General features: G+C 39.2%; 1 protein-coding gene across 1 annotated transcript in view; it reads right to left on the reverse strand.

Annotated features, from left to right (window-relative positions):
- DPYSL3 (dihydropyrimidinase like 3) overlaps positions 1–16,706 on the reverse strand; it is a 114,446-nt gene extending 97,740 nt beyond the window's left edge. Inside the window, exon 1 of the mRNA XM_059917424.1 lies at positions 16,100–16,706. Coding sequence (XP_059773407.1) covers positions 16,100–16,480 — 381 coding nt within the window. The 5' untranslated portion in view covers positions 16,481–16,706. The remainder of the gene's footprint in view (positions 1–16,099) is intronic.
- Positions 16,707–25,814: the final 9,108 nt, after the last annotated feature.

Consider the following 25,814-nt stretch of genomic DNA (forward strand, 5'->3'; position numbering starts at 1 on the left):
CCTCCCCTCCCCCTCCTCTGACCTGATGCAGGCCCAGCTCCCCGCTTCTGAGCGCTCATATTTTGAAGCTGCCATCACCTCTTCCACACGAACCCTTCAGGTACCTGACAGATCCCCGATTGCTGGTGACCCGGAAGAGGCTCATAGTGGACTCTCAGTAAATATCTGCTGGACCCACAAATGGTTGAGAGAATCAGTGAAGGAAACAGTGAGTGGATGGCCACGGACTCTGCCCGCAGGCCTCAAGTGGAGCCAACTGCAGCGGAGCTCCTGACCCCTGAGTCAGGTTTCCTGAATGGTGAGCACACATCTTCCAAGAGGTGATGCACACCGGCCCAAGGATACCCTTTCCCGGAAAATTCCTAATCACACTTCTATTGGACAAGCCATTATGTCAGCTCTCAAAGCTCCCCATTTTTAATCTGTTGACAAGTCTTCAGAGTAGGAGGGTGGTTCTTTTTCTGCTCGGGTTCAAGTAGGCAGAAGGAAATTAAAAAAAAAAAAAAAAAAAGAGTGAGTGAGCCTAGCCTTCTCCCCGTTCACTTAATACTACCACCTTCTGTTAACATCTCCAGGAGGTCTTTTCCACAGGCCCCTCTCCTCTCTGCAGCTCCAAGCTGTTTGCTGCCCTCGCACCTCTCCTTTTTCGAGCACCCCAGCAAAGCTTGACCTCCTCCTTCCTAATCACTCAGACTTCCTTTCTTTCTTTCTCACTGTCACGTCCAGGTCATCCTCCTCACCCTCTCCCTTTCTCCTGTCTGTTCTTTACAAAGCCTTCCCTCCACTTCATATTTCATTCTCTTAAAATAGCTTGCATAGTTTTCCTCTTCATGGTCAGATATGTATTTATTTTTAATGTCCTCCTCCAATCTCAGACACCCAGAAAGGGGGACAGGTGTTTCTGAGCCTTTTAGATGATCTTGCATAGTTCCTATACCTACTTCAAATTTCTACATCTTTTCATATTGACAAGTTGCCATGACTCATTCTGCCATTCCAACATACACACAAACACACACACACACACACCTATGCCCCTTTTCTTATATTCAAGATCAGGGGTTGGCAAACTATTGCTCTTGGGTCAAATCCAGCATAACAACTGATGCTGCAAATAAAGTTTTATTGGCACACAGCCACAGCCATTCATTTACATATTGTCTATGGACAGCTTTGCGATATAGAGTTCAGTAGTTGGGACAGATAGCTTATAGCCTGAAAAGCCTAAAATATTTACTATCTGGACCTTTACGGAAAAAGTTTACAAACTCCTATTGTAGACAACTGAGTGACACCTAATCCTTTTATTTGCAGACACTTAGCTGAAAGCAAGCATTGCCAGATACTGTCTTCATTTCAAATCACCTCCACCCACTTCAAACTCCCTGTTCCCCACCTGTAATCTCACTGGCTTCCTGACTCTCCCTTGGTGGTGTGTAGAAGAAAACTGTATCTCTGGAAAGGTTTTCCCTCACTACCAATTGTGTGACATATCATCATTTATCAACTGTATTATTTTCCTTCTTACTCAGTATCCATTTATCATACAATTTTCCATTTCATTGGCTTTATTTATTTCTATCTAAATGACAGGATGTAGTCAGAGGAAAACAGCCCTTCCCCAGCCCACTTCCAACTCCCTGTAAGCACTGCATCTTTTCTCTTTGGACGTAGTCTAGCTTCTTGGAAATAAACAAGTGATTCTGCCCCTCAAAAGAGACTGTCATTAATAGTGGTGTGTGGGCTCCGAGTCCTGCAGACCTGGATCTGAGCTCCACCTCTGCCACCATCCTTTGAATACTATCTGCCCTTAGCAAGTGCCTTTAAATCAGGTCAAGCAACCAGTAAGCCACAGCACCCAATAAAAATAATTATTAGGCAAAAGCAAAAATAAACAAATGGGACCAAATCAAACTTACAAGCTTCTGTACAGCAAAAGAAACCACAAACAAAAGGAAAAGACAACATATGGACTGGGAGAAAATATCTGCAAACGATGCAACTGACAAGGGCTTAATTTCCAAAATATACAAACAGCTCACACAACTCAACAACAACAACAAAACCACCCAATCAAAAAATGGGCAGAAGACCTAAATAGACATTTCTCTAAAGAAGACATACAGATGGCTAACAGACACATGAAAAGATGCTCAACATCGCTAATAATTAGAGAAATGCAAATCAAAACTACAATGAGGTACCACCTCACACCAGTCAGAATGGCCATCATTAAAAAATCTATAAATAACAAATGCTGGAGAGGGTGTGGAGAAAAGGGAACCCCCCTACACTGTTGGTGGGAATGTAAATTGGGGCAGCTACTATGGAAAACAGTATGAAGGTTCCTCAAAAAACTAAAAATAGAGTTGCCATATGATCCAGCAATCCAACTCCTGGGCATACATCTGGACAAAACTATAATTCAAAAAGATACGTGCACCACAATGTTCATAACAGCACTATTCACAATAGCCATGACATGGAAACAACCTAAATGTCTATCGACAGAGGAATGAATAAAGAAGATGTGGTATATATATACAATGGAATACTACTCAGCCATCAAAAAAATGAAATAATGCCATTTGCAGCAACATGGATGGACTAGAAATTATCGTACTAAGTGAAGTAAGTCAGAAAGAGAACAACAAATACCATATGACATCACTTATATGTGGAATCTAAACTATGACACAAATGAACTTATCTACCAAACAGAAACAGACTCACAGACATAGAGATCAGATCAGACTTGTGGTTGCCAAGGGGAAGAAGGGGTGGGGTGGCGGGGGGAGTTGGACTGGGAGTTTGGGATTAGCAGATGCAAACTATTACATAGAAAATGGATAAACAACAAGGTCCTACTGTATAGCACAGGGAACTATATTAAATATCCTGTGACAAACCATAATGTAAAATAATATAAAAAAGAATATATATATGTATAACTGAATCATTTTGCTGTACAGCAGAAATTAACACAACACTGTAAATCAACTATTCTTCAATAAAATAAATTTTAAAAAAATAATTATTAGGCATTTGGTGCATTTCATGACAACTATCTTGAGTCCCTCTCTACTTCTTCCTTCCCTTGCTCTATCTCCTGGTCTCTTTCTAGGGCCTCCTAGCTTCCAGTATTTTCTGCTTTAGCCACTGAGCTCACCTTTCAGACTTGACCAAACTCTGCTTTCCTATTTCGATTCTGAGAGCCCCATCCTCTTACTCTCCAAAAAGTCTCACCAGTAGATATTTTATTCTGGATAATCCTCTTAGCCAAGCCAGTGCTAGGTGCTCGACCCCATTCAGAACTAATTCTTAGCTGCCACCACATATTAGGAGAACAGCAAAGTGGTATAAAAAGCAGTTGGACAGTCTAAGAGCTTAAATCCTACTTTGTCCATTTCTAGTTATATGACTACAGGAAGTCAAGTAATCTCTGAATCTGAGATTCAGTTTCTCTCCCAGACTACGTAGTTATTAATACCTATTTTGCAGAGTTATTGTGAGGATTAAAGACAGCAGTACCTTGCATAAAGTAGTATTCCATAAATGGATCTTTGCATTAGAACACACCTTGAACCTCATATTTCTGCCCTAAACTCAAGGAAAAGTAAAATAATAATAGATTTTGGTGGGAACTACTTTGGTAGAGAAAAATTCTATTTTTTAGTGGATCTCCTTTTACAACTTTAACTTTCTTCCTGTCTATATTTTTATCTCCAGCTAAGATTTAAAATCTTCTTCTTCCCATGTCTTTTACTTTGTCCCCATTTACCTGGCTTTGTGTCCCCTTAATCTCATCTGCTATTGAGCAATTTGGCCCAGACTGTACCCGTCTTTCTTACAGAATTTACACAAAATACTTTCCTGGCTTTATACACTGCAGAATCCTGCCCGTGAAGTTTCACATAGGAAACAACCATTCCATACTCAGTGTTCCTGCAGCTGAAAATGACCACACCACAGGTGTCCATTTCTAGGAATTTTCCACTGACAAATGCTAATGAAGTGAATATGCAAAAAGATTTAGCTAGAAGGAGGTCTATCACTTCCTTATTTGCAGTAGCAAAAGAAGAGAAAGTAAAAATGAAGTCAAAACTGAAAACAAAAATATAAATGTCCAATTAAAAGGCATACGTGATTAAATATGTGATGCCTCACAGTAGAGTACTATACTGCTATTATAAGTTATATTTTGGAAAATCTTTGATGCTCTGTAAAGACGCCATAATAACTTAAGTTTAAAAAAATAGTTTAGGGTTTCAGATCCAACATGTAAGGAGCTAAGAAGTTGCCACTCCATCCTGACAAGGAAAATGCTGAGCAAACTAACACACCAACAACTCTTAAGGTGAGGACACAGGGAAAACCACTGCCCCCAAACTGGAGAAAACAGGTGAATACAGAATCACAACTTACCTGAACAGAAAATCAGAAGCAAACACTACCAAGGGAACCAGTGCCAAGGTAGGAAAACCTGAACTGGGATTGATGAATTGCTGGAGGCTCAGCGTGCACAACTCTGCGAGTTAAAAACCCCAGGGGACCCAGTTATCCAGTTAACAGAGAACCCTCACAGTTCTGTGACTGTTACCTCCAAGAGCTTTCCCTGGTCCTCAGAGTGAAAAATCAGAGAAAAATCCCCTGCTGCTTCTGGCAGGGGGAGGAGAAAAAGAACCCTTTTGAAATACACCAGAGCAGTCTGTTCTTCTTAACAAGGCCTGCCTTCAGAAGTAACTAATTTACCAGAGCCTAACCTGCTGCGGTTTTATCAGAGCCTAACCTCCCTGAGGGGGAGGAAGAAATACCCAGCACTAGCCACCTCCAGCCTCCTGTGTGGGAGAGGGAAAATACACAACTCCAGCCCCCTCCAGCCATCCTGTCCCACCTAATAGGTGGCAGGGAAGGACTGTGAAAGTGGTGAAGTTCACAGTTCAGAGACACAGGTTCACCAAAAGACTGAGACCTTAATCATAGCACTACAGAATGCTTCCCCTACATCCACATCTTACCACCACATTAGTAAAGGTCTATTTATTGTAGTTCCTTTTACCCAGTACATTGCGTCCAGTTTTCAAAAAAAAATAACAAGGCAGGGACTTCCCTGGTGGTCCAGTGGCTAAGGCTCCACGCTCCCAATGCAGGGGGCCTGGGTTCGATCCCTGGTCAGGGAACTAGATCCCACATGCCAAAACTAAGAGTTTGCATGCTGCAACTAAAGATCACATGCACTGCAACAAAGATCCTGCGTGCCACAACTAAGACCCAGCATGGCCAAATAAATAAATAAATAATTTTAAATAATAATAATAAATAACAAGGCATACTAAAAGCAAAACAAACAAACCAACAAAAAAATACCCTACAGTTTGAAGAGATTGAATAAGCATTAGAAACAGAGTCATATATGTCTGGAATGTTGGAAATATCAGACAAGGAATTTGGAAAAAGTATGATTAATATGTTAAGGGTGTCAATGAAAAAGGTAGACAACATGCAAGAACAGAGATATAATATAAGCAGAGAGATGGAAATTCTAACAAAGAATCAAAAAAAAAAATTGCTAGAGAACAAAAACACTGTAACAGAAATGAAGAATGCCTTTGATGGGCTCTTTAGTAGATTAGATACAACTGAGGAAAACCTGAACTCTGAATTTGAGGTTATAACCACAGAAACTTCCAAAACTGAGGAAAGAGAAAAAAGATTGAAAAAGAAAAAAAAAAAACAGAACAGAATATCCAAGAACTTTGGGACAACTATATAAGGTGTAACATGTACATAATGGGAATACCAGAAGGAGAAGAAAGAAACAGAAGCAATATTTAAAGCAATAATGACTGAGAATTTCCTCCAAATTAATGTCAGACACCAAACCACAGATCCAGGAAGCTCACAGAATGGTAAGCCAAAAAAACAAAGCAAACAAATGAAAAAACTATACCTAGGCACATCACATTCAAATTTCACTAAATCAGAGATAAAAAAAATCTTGCAAGAAGCCAGAGGGGGTAAAAACACCTTACCTACAGAGGAGCAAAGATAAGTATTGCATCTGACTTCTCAGAAATAATGCAAGCAAGAAGAGAATGGAGTAAAATACTTAAAGTACTGAGAGAAAAAAAAAAAACAGACTAGAAATCTGAACTTGCAAAATATCCTGCAAAAGTGAAGGAGAAGTAAAGACTTTCTCAGACAAATGAAAATTGAGGGAATTTGTCAGCAATAGATCTGCCTTGTAAGAAATGTTCAGAGAAGTTCTTCGAAGAGAAGGAAAATGATATAGCTCAGAAATTTGGATCTACATAAAGACAGGAAGAGCACAGGAGAAGGAACAAGTGAAGACAAAATAAAAATTTTTATTTTTTATTTTGGATTGATCTAATATGTAACAATTTGTTCAAAATAATAATAGCAAAAATATATTCCTTTATTTATTTATTTATACTTATATATAAGTGAAATGAATATCAGCAATGACACAAGGAACACGTGGGAAGAAATGAGAATATTTGGTTACTATATGGTACTTGTACTACCTGTGAAGCAGTACAGTGTTATTTGAAAAGTAGACTTGGGTTAGTTGTAAATGTATATTGCAAACTCTAGTGCAACCAATAAGAAAAGTAAAAAAGAAGTATAACTGATATGTGAAGAAAACAGAGAAAATGGAATCACATAAAATGCTCAATTAAAATCATAAAAGGCAAAAAAAGAATGGAAGACAAAAATAAGAACAAAGAACAAGGACAACAAGTAGAAAACAGTAACAAATACAGTAAATATTAACCCAACTATATCAATAATCATTTTGTATGTGAATGGTCTAAATGCACCAATTAAAAGACAGATTGTCAGAGTTGATCAAAAAACACAACCCAGCTATACGTTGTCTACAAGAAATCAACTTTAGATATAAACTAAAAGTAGATGAATGGAGAAAAACATACCATGCTAATACTTATTAAAAGAAAGCAGGAGTAGCTGTATTAATTTCAGAGCAGACTTCAAAGTAGGAAAGTTATCAGGTATAAAGAAGGGCATTACATAATGATAAAGGGGTCAATGCTACAGGAAGACGTAACAATTCTTAATGTATACATGCCTAAAAACAGAGCATCAAAGTATGTGAGGCAAAATCTGATAGAATTGCCAGGAGAAATAGATAAATCCACTGTTATACTTAGAGATTTTAACACCCCTCTATCCAAAATGGACAAATCCAGCAGGCAGAAAATCAGTAAAGACATGGTTGAACTCAACAGGACTATCAATAAACTACATATAACTGATATCTACAGACTATTTCGTCCAACAACAGCAGACTATACATTCTTCTCAAGCTCACACAGAATATTCACCAAGATATATCACATTCTGGGCTATAAAACATACTTTAACAAATTTAAGAGAATAGAAAACATATAATATTTATTCTCAGACCACAATAGAATTAAACTAGAAATCAATAAGAGAAAGATAGCTGGAAGATCCCCCAAATAATTGGAGATTAAACAACACCCTTCTAAGTAACACACGGGTCAAAGCAGAAATCTCAAAAGAAATTTTAAAATATTTTGAGCTAAATAAAAGTGAAAATACAACATATCAAAATCCATGGGATGCAATTAAAGCACTGCTTAGAGGGAAATTTATAACATTGAATGCATATATTAGAAAAGAAGAAAGATGTAAAATCAATAGTGTAAGCTTCCATCTTAAGAAACTAGAAAAGAAAGACAAATTAGATCCAAAGTAAGGAGAAGAAAAGAAAGAATAAAAATTAGAACATAAATCAACTAAATCAAAAAAAAAAGCAATAGTGAAAATTAAACCAAAAGCTGATTTTTCAAAAGATCAATAAAATTGATAAGCATCTAGGCAGGATAATTAAGGAAAAAAGAGAAGACATAAATTACTTATATCAAAAATAAAAGAGGGGACATCACTATAGATCCCATGTACACTAAAAGGATAATAAGGGAATATTATGAAGTACTCTACACCCATAATTTTTATAACCCAGATGAAATGGACTAATTCCTTGAAAGACACAATCCACTAAAACTCACACAAGAAGAAATGGACAATCTGAACACTTAATGGTGAAAAACTCTAAGGAACTGACATTATCCAACTTCAACACTTACAGTAATCAAGACAGAGTGGTTTTGGCAAATGGATAAACAAATAGATTAATGGATCAGAATAGAGAACCTAGAAATAGACCCATATAAATACAGGCAACTGATCTTGGACAAAGGAACAAAGGGAATACAATGGAGCAAAGGTAGTCTTTTTCAACAAATGGTGCTGGAACAACTGGTCATCCACATGCAACAAAATGAATCTAGGCACAGATCCTATACCCTTTACAAAATTTAACTCAAAATGGATCACAAATCTAAATGTATCAATAAAATGCAAAATTCTAAACCCCTAGAAAATCAGATAGAAGAAAACCTAGATGACCTTGGGTATGACAATGACTTTTTAGATACAACAACAAAGGTACAATCCATGAAAGAAGTAATGGGTAAGCTGGACTTGATTAAAATTTAAAAACTTCTGCCCCACAAAAGAAAATGTTAAGAGAATTAGAAGCCACAGACTGGGAGAAAATACTTGCAAGAGACACATGAGATAAAGGATTCTTATCCAAAAAGTACAAAGAACTCTTAAAACAATAAACAGTAATAAAATGAACAACCCAATTTACAAATGGGCAAAAGACCTGAACAGACACCTCACAAGAAGAAGACATACAGATGACAAGTAAGCATATAAAAACATGTTCAGCATTGCACGTCACTAGGGAATTGCAAATTAAAGCAACAATGACATACTACTACACACCTATTAGAATGGCGAAAATCCAAAATAGTGATAACACCAAATGCTGGCGAGGATGTGGAGCAAAAGGAATTCTCATTCATTGCTGGTGGGAATACAAATGGTACAGCTACTTTGGAAGACTTCTTACTTCTTCTACTTTGGAGATTTCTTACAAAACTAAATATACTCATCATATGATCCAGCAATCACACTCAACTTACTCAAATGAACTAAAAATTTATGTCCAAGAGAATGGACTTGAGGACACGGGCAAGGGAGGGAGAAGCTGGGGCAAAGTGAGAGTAGCATCGACATATATACACTACCAAATGTAAAATAGTTAGCTAGTGGGAAGCAGCAGCATAGCACAGGGAGATCAGCTCGGTGCTTTGCGACGACCTAGAGGGGTGGGATAGGGAGGGTGGGAGGGAGGCTCAAGAGGGATGGGACATGGGGACATATGTATGCATATGGCTGCTTCACTTGGGTGTACAACAGAAACTAACACCGTATTGCGAAGTAATTATACTCCAATAAAGATCTATTAAAAAAATAAATAATAAATAAATAAAAGAGAAAAAAATTTATGTCCACACAAAAAGCTGCAAATGAATGTATACAGCAGCTTTAAGTCCTAATTGCCAAAACCTGGACACAGCTAAAATGTCTTTCAGTAAGTGAATGGATAAATAAACTGTAGTTAATCTAGACAATGGAATATTCAGTGCTAAAAAGAAATGTGCTATCAAGCCATGAAAGGACACAGAAGAAATTTAAATGCATATTACTGACTAAAAGAAAGCAATTGAAAAGGTTAGATATTATATGATTCCCACTGTATGACATTCTGGAAAAGGCAAAACTATAGAAACAGTAAAAATATTTATAGTTGTCAGGGGTTAGAGGAAAGGGAGGGATGAACAGGCGGAACACAGAGGATTTTTAGGGCAGTGAAAATACTCTGTATGATACCGTACTGATGGATACCTGTCACTGTACATTTGTCAAAATCCACAGAATGCACAACACCAAGAGTGAACCCTAATGTAAACTATGGACTTTGGGTGATGAGAATGTGTCAATAGGTCCATCAAGTGCAACAAATATACCACTCTGGTGGGGGAAGCTGATGATGGAGGAGGCTATGCAAGAGTGGCGCAGGAGAAATATGGGAAATCTCTGTACTTTCCACCCAATTTTGCAATGAACCTAAACCTGCTCTCAGAAATAAAGTTTATTAAATGTTTTAAAAAGTGGTAAAAAAAAAAAAACCTGTTTAAAAACAGATAATACCGCATGTTCCCACTTTTATTTTGGAGTAAAGAAAATACACTCTTGTGTTGATGGCAGTTTTCTCTGAGAGATTATGACAAAAGGCAGTTTATGTTTTCCTAATGTGTATCTATTTGGTTCACCTTTGTTCCTCTAACATTAGTTTTTGATTGCTCACCTACATAGCTGGTGCTTAGTGAATGTTTTTGAATCAATGAGAAAAGAGAAAATTAGTGCATGAAGGGAGATTTGGGGACTCCTCATCATATTTATGGTGACCCTTGTTATCCACACCCCACTGGCCCAACCCCAGACATATATATTTATAAAGAGTACACTCAGCATTAGCCATCACCTGGTCTGCAGCCTCATCACAAGCCTTCAATGGTTTGGAACTTTTCTCTTAGATACTGGTCCATAAAAGACGATATGTCCCTGAAGGACTCAGGCTGACAGTGAACTCATTAATGACTATTATATTGATATTAGAACCACTGACTGCTATGGCTTTGTTCCAAAGATCATAGACTTACAAGCACTCACCCAACTGGGTGGGCAAGATGAGCCACCAGGGTACAAGAAAAAAATATCAGGATTTATATTTATGATGATATCTCTTCTTTTTTAGTTTGTACTTTTTCTTTGTATCTAATAATGTCGTAAGATAATAATATATTATTTGTAGATGCAATTTATATATATGCACATGTGTGTACATATATGTATATATACACATATATAGAAAGAGAGCATGCTCAAAAAATTTTTGCATAAAGGTACACAATCAGAAAAGTTTAGAGACCACTGGTCCAGCCCCTTCATTTTAGAAAGGGGGAAACTAAAACTCAGAGAAAAGGGAGGCAACTTGCCTAAATTGTATAGCTAGCTGGTTAAAGGAAGCTAATGCTTTATCCAGTTGTCTTTTTTCTGCCTCATCTCACTGTTTTTTTGATGGAGTTGAACTGTTTTTTGAATGCCATGTGAGTCCACGTTAAGAGTACAGATAAATTTTAACATGACATTTTCCTGAACGTTTAGTTTTTTAAAAGTGCTTACACACCCAAACAGACCTTCTGCCTCCTCTTGCAAAAGAAGGGCTGAACTTGCATTCAAGGATTCCATTCCCCTAGGCCAGATTTCCTCTTCCTAGGAAGCTTTATCCACTGTCTCACAGGAACATTATTTGATTACTGGAAACTAATCATAAAGAGAATCAGCTATAGAAATCGCTCACAGAAAAGTATCACAGACCATCCTCTGGCTTCTAAAACATTACTTACAAGAGCCGTCAGCAAAACCTTGTCTCCAGGGCCCATTACTTTGAGGGAACTCTGCCAATCGCAGCATTACTTAGAAGGCACATTTTTTATGTCCCTCAAATGCCTACTGTCAGACTAAACTAAAGTTCTGAATGGTTTCAAACACATCCAAGTTTGGCTAAGTAAATGTACTCCCAGATTCAAGTGTGGCCTGAGGGCCAGGTAAGTAAGAACTTTTTTTCCCAGCCTGAGTGCAAACTTTAGTTTGTCTGAGCAGCCTTGTAAAATTCATTTACACTACAGGGTTTCGATTTGGATGACTAGAGAAGCCTTTATAAGCCTAGAATTCTATTGCCAGCTGTCTTCCTTTGTGTAGGTTAAGGAGGAAGACTTCAATTTCTCTGAATCATTTTGAAAACCATCACCCAGGACAACAAAAAGACAAATGGTAAAAGGTAAGAGGCACAGCTCATTTGTTTCAAATTCTCTCCTCCTACAGCCCAAAGCCCTGCTGACTTCATAGGGAAAAATCTTGCACAAAAGTGGCCCATGTGAGAAGCAGGGAACTAGAAATGACCCCCAGTTCCCGAAAGGGAGTTATCAATAGACCCACATAATCATGTCTTTACTTTGTTTTCACTGGATGACAGAGTCTGCAGAATCATTTGCTCTTGGCAGACGATATATCATAATTCTCCTCCCTTTAGTAATTTCCTCACTGCTAGAAGTGATTTCCTTTCTGCATGCATGGAAACCTTCTTGACAAATGGTGAAAAAATATTTACTTTTCACTTAGAATTGCTTTTTTATGTACTGACTGTCAAAAATCATAAACAAAAAGTTATGTGGAAGAGTTTGGCAATATGAATGCCTATCAGGAGAAAAATGTAAATACATAATTTAATAAGGTGTTTACAAATAGATCCAGAACCACAATAGAAACAGCCAGTAATACCTCAAACCTGGAACATGGCATTTGGAGTATAACTCAGTGACATTTTTATTCTGCCAAACACTTTTGTTATTTAACCCTTTCATAATTTATTCTTTTATTAACTAAACTCATTTCCGTCAGGTGGGAATTAATAACTAGGTATGCTAGAGACAAAGCATATTTTAATTTTATCATGATATTTTAAAAACCTCTTTCTATAGCTTCAAAATCAACTTGGAAGAATAAGGATTTTGCAGCAACTGTTCTCAAAGACTGAGCAACTGAGCTCCAAGAATTCTGAATAACGGACTGGCAGGGAGATGGAGACGGTTTCTAAGGTGTATGTAGTGGGAAGGTCCGTCCTTGCCTTGCATTACAGTAACATGTCTGGAAAAGACATAGATAAAGAGATAGAGATGTCAGGCACATAGAAAGTGCTCAAAAAGAGATACTTATTATCAAATCTGCAGATAGTCCAAAACTGGAGTAAGGGATATTGTACTATAGAATTAAGCTTCAAAATTATCATTATAACAGAAAAATGAGCAAAATGGTGATGAATATTACAGAGGAAAAAAATAAAATCCTGCAGTTAAAATATTTTTTCCTTTTGGTTTTGTTTTAAGTTCAACTGTACCAACATAGTATGTAGATATCCTGGCTTATGTGGAAAAGTTTCTGAAGGTTGAGTGACATGGAGTTTATTATGGAGACAACAGTAGGACATGGATTAATGAATTATTATGTGTAATCTTTACTACAGAAACATATGTTGTGTATAAATCACGGAAAGTAACTAGCCTAATGCATTTTGCCATGGCCATATCCCATCTAGAACACTGTGTTCAGTTCTGGGCACTATATATTCAAAAGAATATTTACAAAATATAGTATAACCTGAAAAGGAAATCCAAGTGATAAAAGGCTCATACAATGCAGAGCTGAAGAAGCTAGGAATAATAAGGCTAAAAAGGAGAATTTTAGGAAGAATGTGATAATTGCTCTAAAACATATAAAAGGCAGTAAAAATCAATGAGTAACAGTAACTAACATGTATTGAGCACCATACGCAAAGTAGTCACTGTTATCTGCATTTCGCAAAAGAGAAAAACTAAGGCACAGAGAATACGTTACACATTTATGGTCATATAATTTGTAAGGATTGAGCCAGTTTTCATCCCACTAATGCACCCCAGATCTGGGAGAGATCTTAAAGCTACTTCCCAAATATTTCTAACCTCTATCTTACAGGATCCCAGTAAGATTGTACTGTCTCAGTTCTTTTGAAGTGGGACATGGACTGATGATTTGCTCTGGCCCATGAAATATGAGCATAAGTCATGCTCATGACTTCATTGTGGGAGTTTAAGAGTCTGTGAGCAATTTACAACGTGCTTTTACCACCATGGATGTGAGGACATGGGACCTCCATCAATCTAGGTCTCTGAGGAGCAATAATGAACAGAGCGGCCCTGCAGATCCATCATAGACAAGGAGCAGGAGCAAAAAACAGTTATTGTTTGATTAAGCCACTGAGATTTGGGGACTGTTTGTTACTGTGGCATTACCCCACCTTTTCTGACAGATACACAAGCCTACATGCCTAAAATGATTAAACTATCTCAGAATAAGGAAACATAGTTATTCTTATATTTCCAGTGGTCAGAACTAAGAATAGTTTGTAGAAACTACAGGTGGTAGACTTGGGCTTATTTAATTTTTTTAACGTAAAGTCATCCAAAATTGCTTCATGAAGAAGTGAGCTCCCTGAAAATGGCAGTATTTAAACAGAGGCCAGATGATGATTTTGTACCTATGTAGCAAAAGAGATGGCTTCATTAAGGGGGTTTTATCAAACTTTTATCCAGCACCTCCAATGTGCCAGGCATTTCAGCCACGAAGTTAAATCCAAACACCCGATCCCTGCCCTCAAGGAGATAATCAAGTTCAGAAGTAGATAACCTCTGCTGTCTCTTCTAACAGTGTGATTCAACCAAATTAGAGATAATAACATGGTCTGGATGAAGCTGACAGCAAACCCGAACTTAGAAATAACCACGTAGCACTAGAAATCCTGGTTGTATTATTATTTTTCAATTAAGAGGCAAAAGTACAGGGTTTGCAAAAGGAAGGAAAACGAAAGACTTGTTGGGTTTAAAAGAGGAACATTTTCCCTTTCTCTAGTTACCATTCTTAAATCTTGCAAACCAGGCATATTATCTGGCTTACATCAGGGGTGTTCCAGCAAAGGGAATAGTACTGACTCAGAGCAATTGTTACCGACCTTTTCCATCACCTCTCCCACCCCTTAGAGTCAGGAAGGGAACATTTCAATACTGATCAAAGTCAGACCTGAAGAGAGGCAATAATCTTTCCCTAGGGCCATTCTTCAGTTTAGAAATCAGCCAAACCCTTTCCAAAAGATCAGAAGATTTTCCTAAAAGGGTATTTGAGCAAGGCCTAGAGAAATCCCGTATACTAAGGATAATGTGAAAATCACAAACTAAATAAGTGATTCCAAGGCACAATGACATTGGTCCCCAAAGACACCTTAAAACAGTACTAATTTCGGTACTTTCTTTCCCACTATTAATACTTAAAGCTTTATTATTTTTAAACTTCCAAAAATCACACAGTGCAGAGAAGTTCTGTCCTTTCACTGGCTCGCTGCATTTTAATGGAAAAACATCTAAAACTTGGGTTAGCATTAACTGTAATTGTTCTCAGGCAAACATTTCCATTTCAGGTTATTATTCATAACAGTATTAGCACAGTATAATATATGCAGCTGGATTTTGCAGCCATTATCTAGACAAGGGTGAGGTATCTGATTACTATTGTTCCCCAACTCAAAAGCGTCCGTTTGAACTCTGAATACTCCAACTCTGCCCAGGCCCTGAATTTTCTGAACTATGGTCCTAATTTTCTACGAAATAAACAAATAAATCAGGGCAAGTTGGGTTTCAGTGCCATATCTTAAGTCAGCTCAGTGTGACATGAGTTTCTAAAAAACACACACACAAGAAATTGGCTTTGGCACAAGGAAAAGCAGCAGGGAACTTGCAGCTCACGCTAGTTTAATGTGTACCCTTAATCCTCTCGCCTATTTTTAAAAAAATACAATTAATACTCTTCCAAAGACAGCTGGATCCCCAGTCTTGTGTCAAGCTACCTACAAAAATATACTCTTTACAAACACAGATGTGAAATGTCGATCTAGGACAGAAGAGAGGCATGGGGTTTTGGGTGTTTAGTCTAGTGGCTCCACACTCAAAAGTTTCAGGGACAGAGCTGATGTCGGAAGAGCGAGAGGGGAGACCGCCCACCCTGTACTTTCATCCGGGTACTATGGAGATGACCCCATTTTCCCAGGACCAGTCTGCCCTCTGCCCTGGTGACCTGGGTTGAGATTTAATCTAGAGTCAGAGGGGAGACCAAGACAATTGTGCTGATGGGTACTCAGACCTAGAGAAGGGCTGGAAATCACTCAGCCTTCCTGGGCTGGCCGGGCTGACACACCCACACAGAACCGATGGCCCGGGGATGCGGCAGGGAGGCGAGGGGACCCACGCACCCCGTCCCGCGCGCACTAAGATGCTACAGTTGAAGACACGCGCGAATAATCCAGATCCGGGCCGGGAGGGCTCGCTGCACTCAGAGGAGGATGCCCTTTTCCTCCCCCTAGTCCTCCATCCCCTTGCAAAGTGAGCAGGAGAAAGTTGCGCCTGGGCCATGGCGCCCCGGGCTGGGAAGGGAACGAGGGCAGGCGGAGAGGAGCTCCGGGCCCACCTACCTTGTCCTTGGGGCCGAGGTTCTGCAAAACCTCCTTGCCCGTGGCGCTCCGGATCTCCACCCCAGCGGGAGCGGGCGACGCCGGCGCGGGCTCCCGGCTCTCTTCTCGGCCTTGGCCCCGGCGCGGTGTGTCCCCCTCGGCGCCGGATCGGCTCCCCGAGCCCCGGGCGCTGCCCTGGCTGCTCCGGGGAGTCTTCGCGCCCCGCTGCCCCACGCTCAGGGCATCGAAATCCAGCGTCTTGCTCTCGAAGGCGCCCTCCACGTTGCAGAACATGCCGCCGTACTTCTGCCGCGGGACCTGGTCGGTGGTGCCCGGCCTGGCCAGGTACACGGGCAGATCGTCTTCGTGGGAGCTGTCCCAGCCTCTGCGGCCCGAGGCCATGGTTGGATCGCGACACTGGCCCACGGGTCCTCTTCCCGAGAGGCGGAAAGGGCAGCCGCCGGCAGCGTGCGCCGAGCCACAGTGATTGGGGCGGGAGGAGGCGCCTGAGCCTTCGCGCCAGAGGCGGCAGTGCTGCTCCGGTTCCTGCCAGTCCCCTGCGAGCCCCGAGCCAGCGAGCGCGGCGCGGGGGCCGGAGCGGCGGCGTGTTCTGCTCGCCCGCCTCGCCCGCCCTGCCGGCCGCACCTCCTGCGCGCCCAGACCCTAACGTGTGGCCTCCCGCGATCACGCTTCCCCGCCGCCCATCCAAAGGAGAAATCCAACTTGGCGCGCGCGCGCGCACACACACGCACGCTTCCCGCTCGCCCAGCAACCCTCAGATTCACACTCAAGAACTCGCCTCACTCACACGTGCGCACAAACCCTGCTTTATACACACTCACTCCGGAGTTGGCCTTCCAAACACAAGTCTCTCTGCCCTACTAAGATAAAGAAACCTTGTTGGCTCAGGTGGGTTGATTTAAAAGCCAAGTCCTTCCTGATTTAGAGCAACACACACGCACAAACTCAGATTTACCAGACTCACAATCCCAGACCTGTCTCATCCTAATCTTAGAATTGTCTCACAATTGCTCCCAGTTCTAGAATCTGCCTCACAAACCTGCACCCTCACATAATGAACTCCTGAATTATTGGTTTACAGAGCCGTACAGACAGACGAGCTTACTTCCCTGACAATCACAAAAACCTGTAACTGACTCACACATTTCAACCCATTCTTCCTTCATATTTACCACCCTAGATTTTGCTTTTTATCCACCCTTAATTTGCATCACACACAATTACACGACAGATCAGACTTGCCTTGCAAAATACTCTTCATACCCTGTCTTCATAGCACAGCCCCCTGGCTGATACCTCACTTACTGAGGCCAGAACTGTACCCTTGACCTCACACAAGGGTCCAGATTTACCTCAAGAATGGACAACCAAAGACTTTGCAGTTTCTGTTAGCTGACACACACACAGGTTTTACTCGTGCTGGTGCACACTCTCACAGTCCCGTCCTCTTCTCCACGTCCACCCACATGCACTCTAAGCCAGACTTTCCACATAAACACAGAGTCCACAAACTGCAGAGCTCACATCGTAGGTGCCCACACAGCCTAAACCCTGAACCTGTAACGCCCACCTTCCACTGGGCCCCATCTCAGAAATTCACTCATGCGGTTATTTAGTCTTTCAACATGAACTCCGTGCCTACTATGCTCTTCAGAAGGTACTGGAGCAACAGTGTGAAACAAGGCAGATGGGGGCCTGTCCCCAGCAAGAGTGTAGACTACAACCACCCATCTGGGTAGCTCAGTCATTCACTAGTCTGCCCAACTTCATCTTCTGAATTCTCCGCTACATCATAAGCTCCATGAAGGCAGATACCCCATCTGTTTAGTCTACCTTTGAATATCTTGAGTCTAGAGCATCTATAGGCACCTAAGGTACTCTGTAAATCCTTTTTGAATGAATGGATAATGATGACAATAATAAAAACAACAATAGGGAACGTTTATGATGCGGTTGCTGTGTGCCACTCATTATTAATGTAATTGTCTCGCATATTTGTATTAATTCATTTAATGCCCATAAGCATCTGGCAGGCTTCTCGTGCACACAGACAAGATCTGTAAAGGCATCTGCACTGAAGTTGATGAACTGAAACTCTGAACTCCAATGTGGGGGGGGGGGAATTAGGATATTGGAAAATGGGATCTCGTTGACAGGCCTGTAAAAGCCTTGGAAGTTTGAGGGATGGAAGTTGACATGAACTCAGATCAAAGCCAAGTATGTTGACACAAGTTATACTTATCCCCAGTGAGGAGAAAGACACTTAAAAACTGTCTGTGTTCTATCAAAATTACTCGTGATTTCTTAAGCTGACTTCCTCTGGGCAGCTGCTCCTTTTTAACAAATGCTGGTTGATGATGGACGGACTCAGAAATTCATGTGAGAAATCGGGAAAACGGGCCATTCCCTCCCTCTTTGCTCCCGTAGGTCACTTCCCCCCTCCTCTTTCCTATTGCTCTCATCTTTCCTCCTTTCATTAATTCACCTACAGACTGTTAGTGGGATACTTGCTATGTGTCCAGCATTGTCCTGGGTTCCCTCCTCTGTGGAACATAATTCTAGTGGCAGGGAACTGACAGTAAGTAAGAAAGATTAGGTCGGATAGCCACAAGAGCTATGAGGAAAATAAGATAGCCAACATTTTAATTGGCCTGTCAGGAAAGACTTGAAGTCTTCCCCATCTGACTCTCTATAAACGCCACTGGCACCTCCACCATCAGCAAGGGCAACAGTAAAGCTATTAGCTAACATTTATTTTATTTATTTATTCTGTGCCAGCTTCAGTCCTAAGGATTTCCACTACGTCTTGATTAATCTTAATAACGCTACAAGGCAGGTGCCATTATTTTACTAGTGAAGAAGCTGAAGCATTGAGTAAATGCCCAAGTTATGACAGAATCATAACTGGAAGCAAAATATGGGCCAAGAGTCCAAGGTTTCCTTTGAGACAAGCACATTCTGAATGCAGATGCAGGCTTGTCTGTGCTCCCACGTGTGGGCATAGATAAGCCCCATTTTTAGAGCTTCATTGCCTCACCACTAGTCTGTTGCTATGTGTATGCTCCATAATTACATTTGTTGATGAAACATCACATTTAAGAGTCAACAGCTGCATATGCACATACGTGTTTAATTAAGAAAGCCAAGCAGTCTTGAAATGAAGACTGAAATGGGAATGGCTGATCTGACTCCAGCTCTGCAACTATGTGGCCTTAGGCCAGGCATCTTACTTAACTTCTAGATGTCTTTCTCCTTCATATTTACCTCACCCACTTGACAGGATTATTAAGGACTTCATTCCTTGAGTAAGACGTTGTGCTGAGAATTCCATATGCATTGCCTTAACCTTCCTAACAACCCCATAAATTGGGGATGATTATTATTCTCATTTTACTGGTGGAGAAAACGAGGCCTAGACAAGTTAAGTCCCTTGCCCAAAGTATCACACCTAGTACTTCAAGCTAGAATTCATATCCTCTACCAGCTAATTCAGAGCCTGTGCTCTTAAAAACCACTCCACAACAGAGTTCTGTTGTAAGAATCCAAAGAGACAGTTAAAGACTAAAAGTAAGATGTTAACAAAGGAAATTATTCTAAGTACCCCCAGCTGTTGTTGGGCAGAAGTTAACTTTAATTAAGACAAACATTCACATAAAGAAATATCCTACCAATGTCCACCCAACGAAGGCCTTAGCCCCATGAACACATAGTGATTTTGTTACATCTCTCCCTGGTAAGGTAGAGGAGACATTACTTAGGGCAGTCACAAACATAAGAGCACCATTATGCCTATGGCCACCTTAAGGCACTTCCTAGTGAAAAATTTATCCAAAACCATGTGCAAACAGCAAGCTATTTCTACAACATGGGCAACAAAATAGAGCTTTCAACTTGTCACACACCAGATCAAATTTGCATTTCCTGTAACTGCAGTAAATGACTTGCCACTTTGCACTGAGATGACTTGTGAAGTAAGCCCATTGCATATCCGATTATAACTTTAGAGAAATGTATTCCGGAGGTGTCTTCTATTACCTATAGATCAGAAGAAGGCAGAGAGACTTCTAGACGGTAAGCAATGACATGCGTGGAGCAATCCCAATACAGCAGAGGCTAGGATAACTTTTATGCGAAATAAACTGCACTGCAGTCTTATAAGGCAAAAATCTACCCAACAGAAGATAAAATTTTAATACTCACTAAGGCTGTGCCTCCATACTCAAAACAAGGAGGAAATAGAGGACTTATGCAGTTTACCTTGACTCAACAGTGAATTTAAATATCTCTGATCAGAACCCACCCTCTGTCTTTTCCTTCCTTGAATTGCAAGAATTTGAACCTACATTATCTCTTTCCCACTTCATGGGTACAGACACTAGACACCTCATTCTTCACCCTATAAATGCCATATAGGAATGAGACAATCTTTGCAAACTATTCAGCACTCTACCTGACACACAGTAGGTGCTCAATAAACATTAGTTCCCCATTTCCTCAGAGTATATTTAGATATATCATTAATATCACACAGAGTTTGTAATAACGAGCTTAACCATGTCCTGCAACTTTAACTTTGCACGGGTTTATGGAGCGAATTGACACTGTAATAATGTTTTGTATGTGTTTTGTATGTTTAAAAATGACTATTTTTAATATACTTCCATCACACTCTAAGAATTTTCCTGACAGGCCACTACTCCGTTTCAGCTCAATATTTGGTGACCAAAGTGTTCATTAGAAACCTAAAAACAGGTTGTTTTTCAAATATATGCACAATGATAAAACTGTCTTATAAAAAATTTTAATAATCCCAACTGTGTACACAGAAAAAAAGATCCCTGCTATTTCATGAATATATATACGTAGGGGGGAAACTATAAGAATACATATAAAAATATTAACAGAAAGATGAGTTGTAGGATTATGAGTAACTTTTAGTTTCTTCTTTCAAGCACTTCTATATTTTCCAAAATCTCAAAATTTCTGTAAGTGTGAGTTAACTTTTTTTTTTTTTAAATGAGCTAGCTTATTTATTTATTTATTTATATTTTTATTTTATGGCTGTGTTGGGTCTTCGTTTCTGTGCCAGGGCTTTCTCTAGTTGCGGCAAGCGGGGGCCACTCTTCATCGTGGTGCGCGGGCCTCTCACTATCGCGGCCTCTCTTGTTGCGGAGCACAGGCTCCAGACGCGCAGCCTCAGTAATTGTGGCTCACGGGCCTAGTTGCTCCACGGCATGTGGGATCCTCCCAGACCAGGGCTCGAACCCGTGTTCCCTGCATTGGCAGGCAGACTCTCAACCACTGCGCCACCAGGGAAGCCCCAAGTTAACTTTCAATAATTATAAAGTTTGTGATTTTTTAAATGCGTGTCCAGGATGTTATTTTAGATCAAAATACATTTATTGAGCATGTTGAAAATTGCTGATGGAGAATTATTGAGCAAAGCTGTTAGCTCTCTATTATGAAGACCTATTATCTAAAATGAAAAATAAAAATAAAGGAAAATTAGGCTCCTCATCAGAGTCAAGTTTTCGTCTCATGCGAAGCATCTCAGCAGTTGGACAGCTGAGTGAGAAAATGATCATTACGATGAGGGTGTGAAATGAGGGCTTATAAAATGTCCTCGAGGCAAATCCTTTCCACCAAAGGATTAGTTAATAAGACAAGACATAATCACCTTCCTAGTGCGGAGTTGTTGGGGGTTCCCTTCCCCATTTTATACACAAAGCATCTCTCTTTGATATTACTGTTCTCAAATGTTTGAAAGCCATTCCCAGTCACGGAAGTTTCTTTTGCCTTAAGTGGGAACAAGACAAACGAAGTAGCTGCTAAGATGATAATAGATGATCACGTGGAATGCTCTAATTTCCTTGATGCCAGTTCACAGGTGCAACTTAATCTCCTAAATGAAAATCTCTAAGTAAGGGCCAGACATAAGTCGAGTTAAAGGATAAAACCGAAAAAACAAACAAAACTTATAACCTGTGCAACCTCTTTACAAGCCACAATGTTCATAATACGTTTCCAAGATTTTTTAAAATGTACTTATTTTGTTGTTTTTCCAGTTACTCTTCCTGTTTTTTTGCTCATTTACAAATTAATCTCATTGGTTTTACATTATTGTTATACCAGTCTTCCTCTGATTATTCAGAATAAAAATAATTCTCTCTTACCTTTTGCCATTCAGAGAAAAATATAACAATAATGAATTATTTACTTCTCTCTCCCTCCCTCCCTCCCTTCCTTCCTTTTCAACGAAAATTTCAAAACTACAGAAAAGCAAAGGGTAGTTTAACAAATGCCCATGCAGGCATTCTCTAGAATTTATATATGTTAACTTTTCATCATGTTTTAATGACATATATTTTAAGCAATAAAACAAAATAGAGTTGAAGTGCCCTATGTATCCTTTACCTGTTCTTTCTCTCTTTCTCCAAATGAAAAAAGAAGCATTAATCTATATTAATCTCTCATATTCTCCTAGGATCTTTTATCTGCTGGAACTTGATCCTTTACGATTTTTATAACTCTTTTTCTTACCAAATAAACTACTGTCCTAGTTTATTTACTTGTTTTAAAAAATAACCACTTGTCAGGGATAATATACAGAAGCCCCCTTACTCCTAGAGAGCCAAGACTTGCAAAAGTAACTTTATGGTATCTCCTCCTAAAACAAAGGTGATCATACTTCATGCATTAGGGCAGAACATGTTCAACTCAAACTCTAACAGGTGTGTGTCTTCAGAAGACTGGGTTTCTGAATCAACCAATACTAATTCTGTTAGAGACAGGGTCAAAAACCAACCAATTTGCTCTTAGTGGAAATATTGTTATCGTAACTTGAGTGGCTCAAGGACCCCAGACATGAAATGTACACTTAACATTTAAAAAGATGACTTTATTTCAGTTTTCCCTTGAGCCTAAATGAAATAAAGCGCAAAGAAAGGTAGTCAAAAGAAAAATGACAATCTGAGAAGAGAAGCTTTTTTCATTGCAGACAGAAATTTGCTGGCTCCACAAGACTAGCGAACATCCTGGCTCCAACATAAATAGCTGACAGGCAAGAGTATGAATGACAGATACTAAGAGATACGGGAGAAAAAAATGGAAACATGGTGAATAATTCTTTCATTGACAATTTTATAGCTATGTACAGATTCAGAAAACATGACAATGTTTTGGCATTTTGGCAATGTCTTCGTATCTCAGGGCTTTTGTCTGATTTCATTTTTTCCATTAATAAATAATATTATTCCTCCAGATCTTTCAAAATTAAGAAGAATGGATAGGAAGCAGGATCCCTTCCATGTTTCAAGTTTTTATAGTGATTTATATTGGAAACATGAAGAAAAATGTAAAGAGGTAATTAGATTAATCATATAGCCCCAATTTCCATCTCTGATTAAGAAATATCAGAGTATTCATGTGAAGTGTGTTACATTTGAGAAACACGTGGGACTTGAAGTCAGGCAAACTGGACCAACAACTGTGGGTCCACCACTGGCTTAGTGAATTTGGGGGAATTGGATAAACTTTCTACTTCTGTTGCCCTCCTCAATAAAATGGGAATAAAAAGCTGTGGTGTTGAAAAAACACGAGATATGGCATACTAAGCTACAACTGTTCTCTATAAATGTTGTTGTTTGATTTCCTTCAGTGCCTGGCACCAATTTCTGTGATTCAACAGATTAACAATAAACATGTGTTGAATTAATGGTATCTGGAATTTTTGTTTTTTAATTGTAGGGAGAACTGTATATAGTATATAGCTAATAATTATGAATCAGTCCGAGTCATGACCAAAGTGAAAACATATTTTGGGAAACCAAGTCAGATTACCTTCTATTCTAATCCTAAAACTCTTAGGCATTTGTCTCCAAAGGTATCCTAGACCAAAGATACAGTCACATGTATACGTGAAACTTATTATATAAAAATACACTAAAAACAATAAGATACAGAGAGAAGTTTTTAAAGATTGTTATTTTAAAGCAGAGCTCATATTAAAATTTACTCAGCTCTGACTACATGATGTCTAATAACTTATTTAATAATTTTTAATGTGGGCTGGTCACTAGAAATTGTAACATTGTTTATTTCTTTTCCAAAAAATATTCAATATGACTATACACTCAAACAATACACTACAAAATCATTAGTATATCAGAAAGAATTAATTTTTTGGCTATAAAATTTATACCTACAAAAATATACATTGCAGTCTTTTACAATAAGATTGACTGACTTGTTCTGGGAATAACTAGAGTATATCAAGATGGACTAATCTAAAATTCTCAAAACCATACATTTACTGAGTACATAATTTAACAGGGTTTTCAAAAGAAATTGAGGTTAAATACCATGCAAAAATTATAGTAGTAGATTAATTACCTAGTGAAGTATTTTATCTTTAATATAATTATTTTATGGCTTACTTTTAACTAAAAATTGATTCTCGAACTAAAAAATGTGAGTGACTCAAGGTTTGGATAGGATTTATAAAACGTCTATAATATTGTGATAATTCCAGTGGATGTACCTTGGCAATTACCCTTATAACAAAATACAATAAGGATGTAATCTTGTTAGCTGGATTATTCTTTGTTATGGATATAATTTTTGACATTGGCTGGCAAATCCATAATTATTTATTTAAAAATTCAATAGTCAGTAATTAGAATATAATCTTAGATCATACAATGATGATTTATTTTACCATTTGGATTTTTACCAGTGCTTTTTACATCTGGATCCTGAGAAGTCTTTAATTCAGGACAAGGCATAAATGAAAACTCCCCATGGGGAAGGCAGATTCACTTTTATTAGAAATATAACTATTTCTGTAGATCTTTAAGTACTCTTTCCCAAGTTCTAGAACACTTGATGATACAGAAATCAAGCGTGCTTGTTGTTGTTTTTTTTAACCTTTGAAGACACTGAAAACGTCTAAGAAACCACTTTGAAACTTGTCCTTATAAAAAACTGTGAGTTCTTGAATTAGCCTATTCAATCTTCTTCTTTTTTTTTTTTAATCCAAAGACCAGTTCTGTTTGCTGTCCTAAAATAATTCAAAGGCAGAGGAGACAATACCTGAGCCAAGTCCACTCTCTCTCAGCTAAGGGGAAAGAACTCTCTGGAGTGACAAAAGGGAAATAGTCTGTTTAATCAATTCAATTCATTACATATTTATTGAGTACTTATTTTGTGCCAGGGAATATTCAAGGTGCTGTGGGAGTTTATAATACAGGAGATAAGAGAAGTATTCAGATTTAATGCTGCTTAGATTGTAATAAGTGTCACAAGAGGAAAAGAGAGCTACAGATCAGCAAAAACTTTCTGAAAAGCAAACTGCAAGTCACAAAGGGTGAGGGGGATTTTGACAGAGGAAGATGGGTGCGGTCATTCCTGGAAGAGTTGAGAAATGGGGGAGAACAGAGAGCAGTCTTGCTTGGATGGAGAGCACAGCGCTTGCAGGGTAGTGCTGGGAGGCCAGGAAGATTGGACAGGGCTTGAATGTTGGGACCCTGAATGAGAGGCAAGAAAGTTTTTTGATTAGGAAAATGAGTATGCACTGGGTCTGACCTGTTTTGCAATATTAACCTTACCTATAGCCATGAGCTCCAGGGATTGATTTCAGATGTCACAAATACTTCTGCATCTGCCCTCTGCCCAAATTTCTCCTGTCTTCATATTGCTGTCTGAAAATCATTTTTAG

The sequence above is a fragment of the Balaenoptera ricei genome, chromosome 3, assembly GCF_028023285.1.
Source record: "Balaenoptera ricei isolate mBalRic1 chromosome 3, mBalRic1.hap2, whole genome shotgun sequence".
Classification (NCBI taxonomy): Eukaryota; Metazoa; Chordata; class Mammalia; order Artiodactyla; family Balaenopteridae; genus Balaenoptera; species Balaenoptera ricei.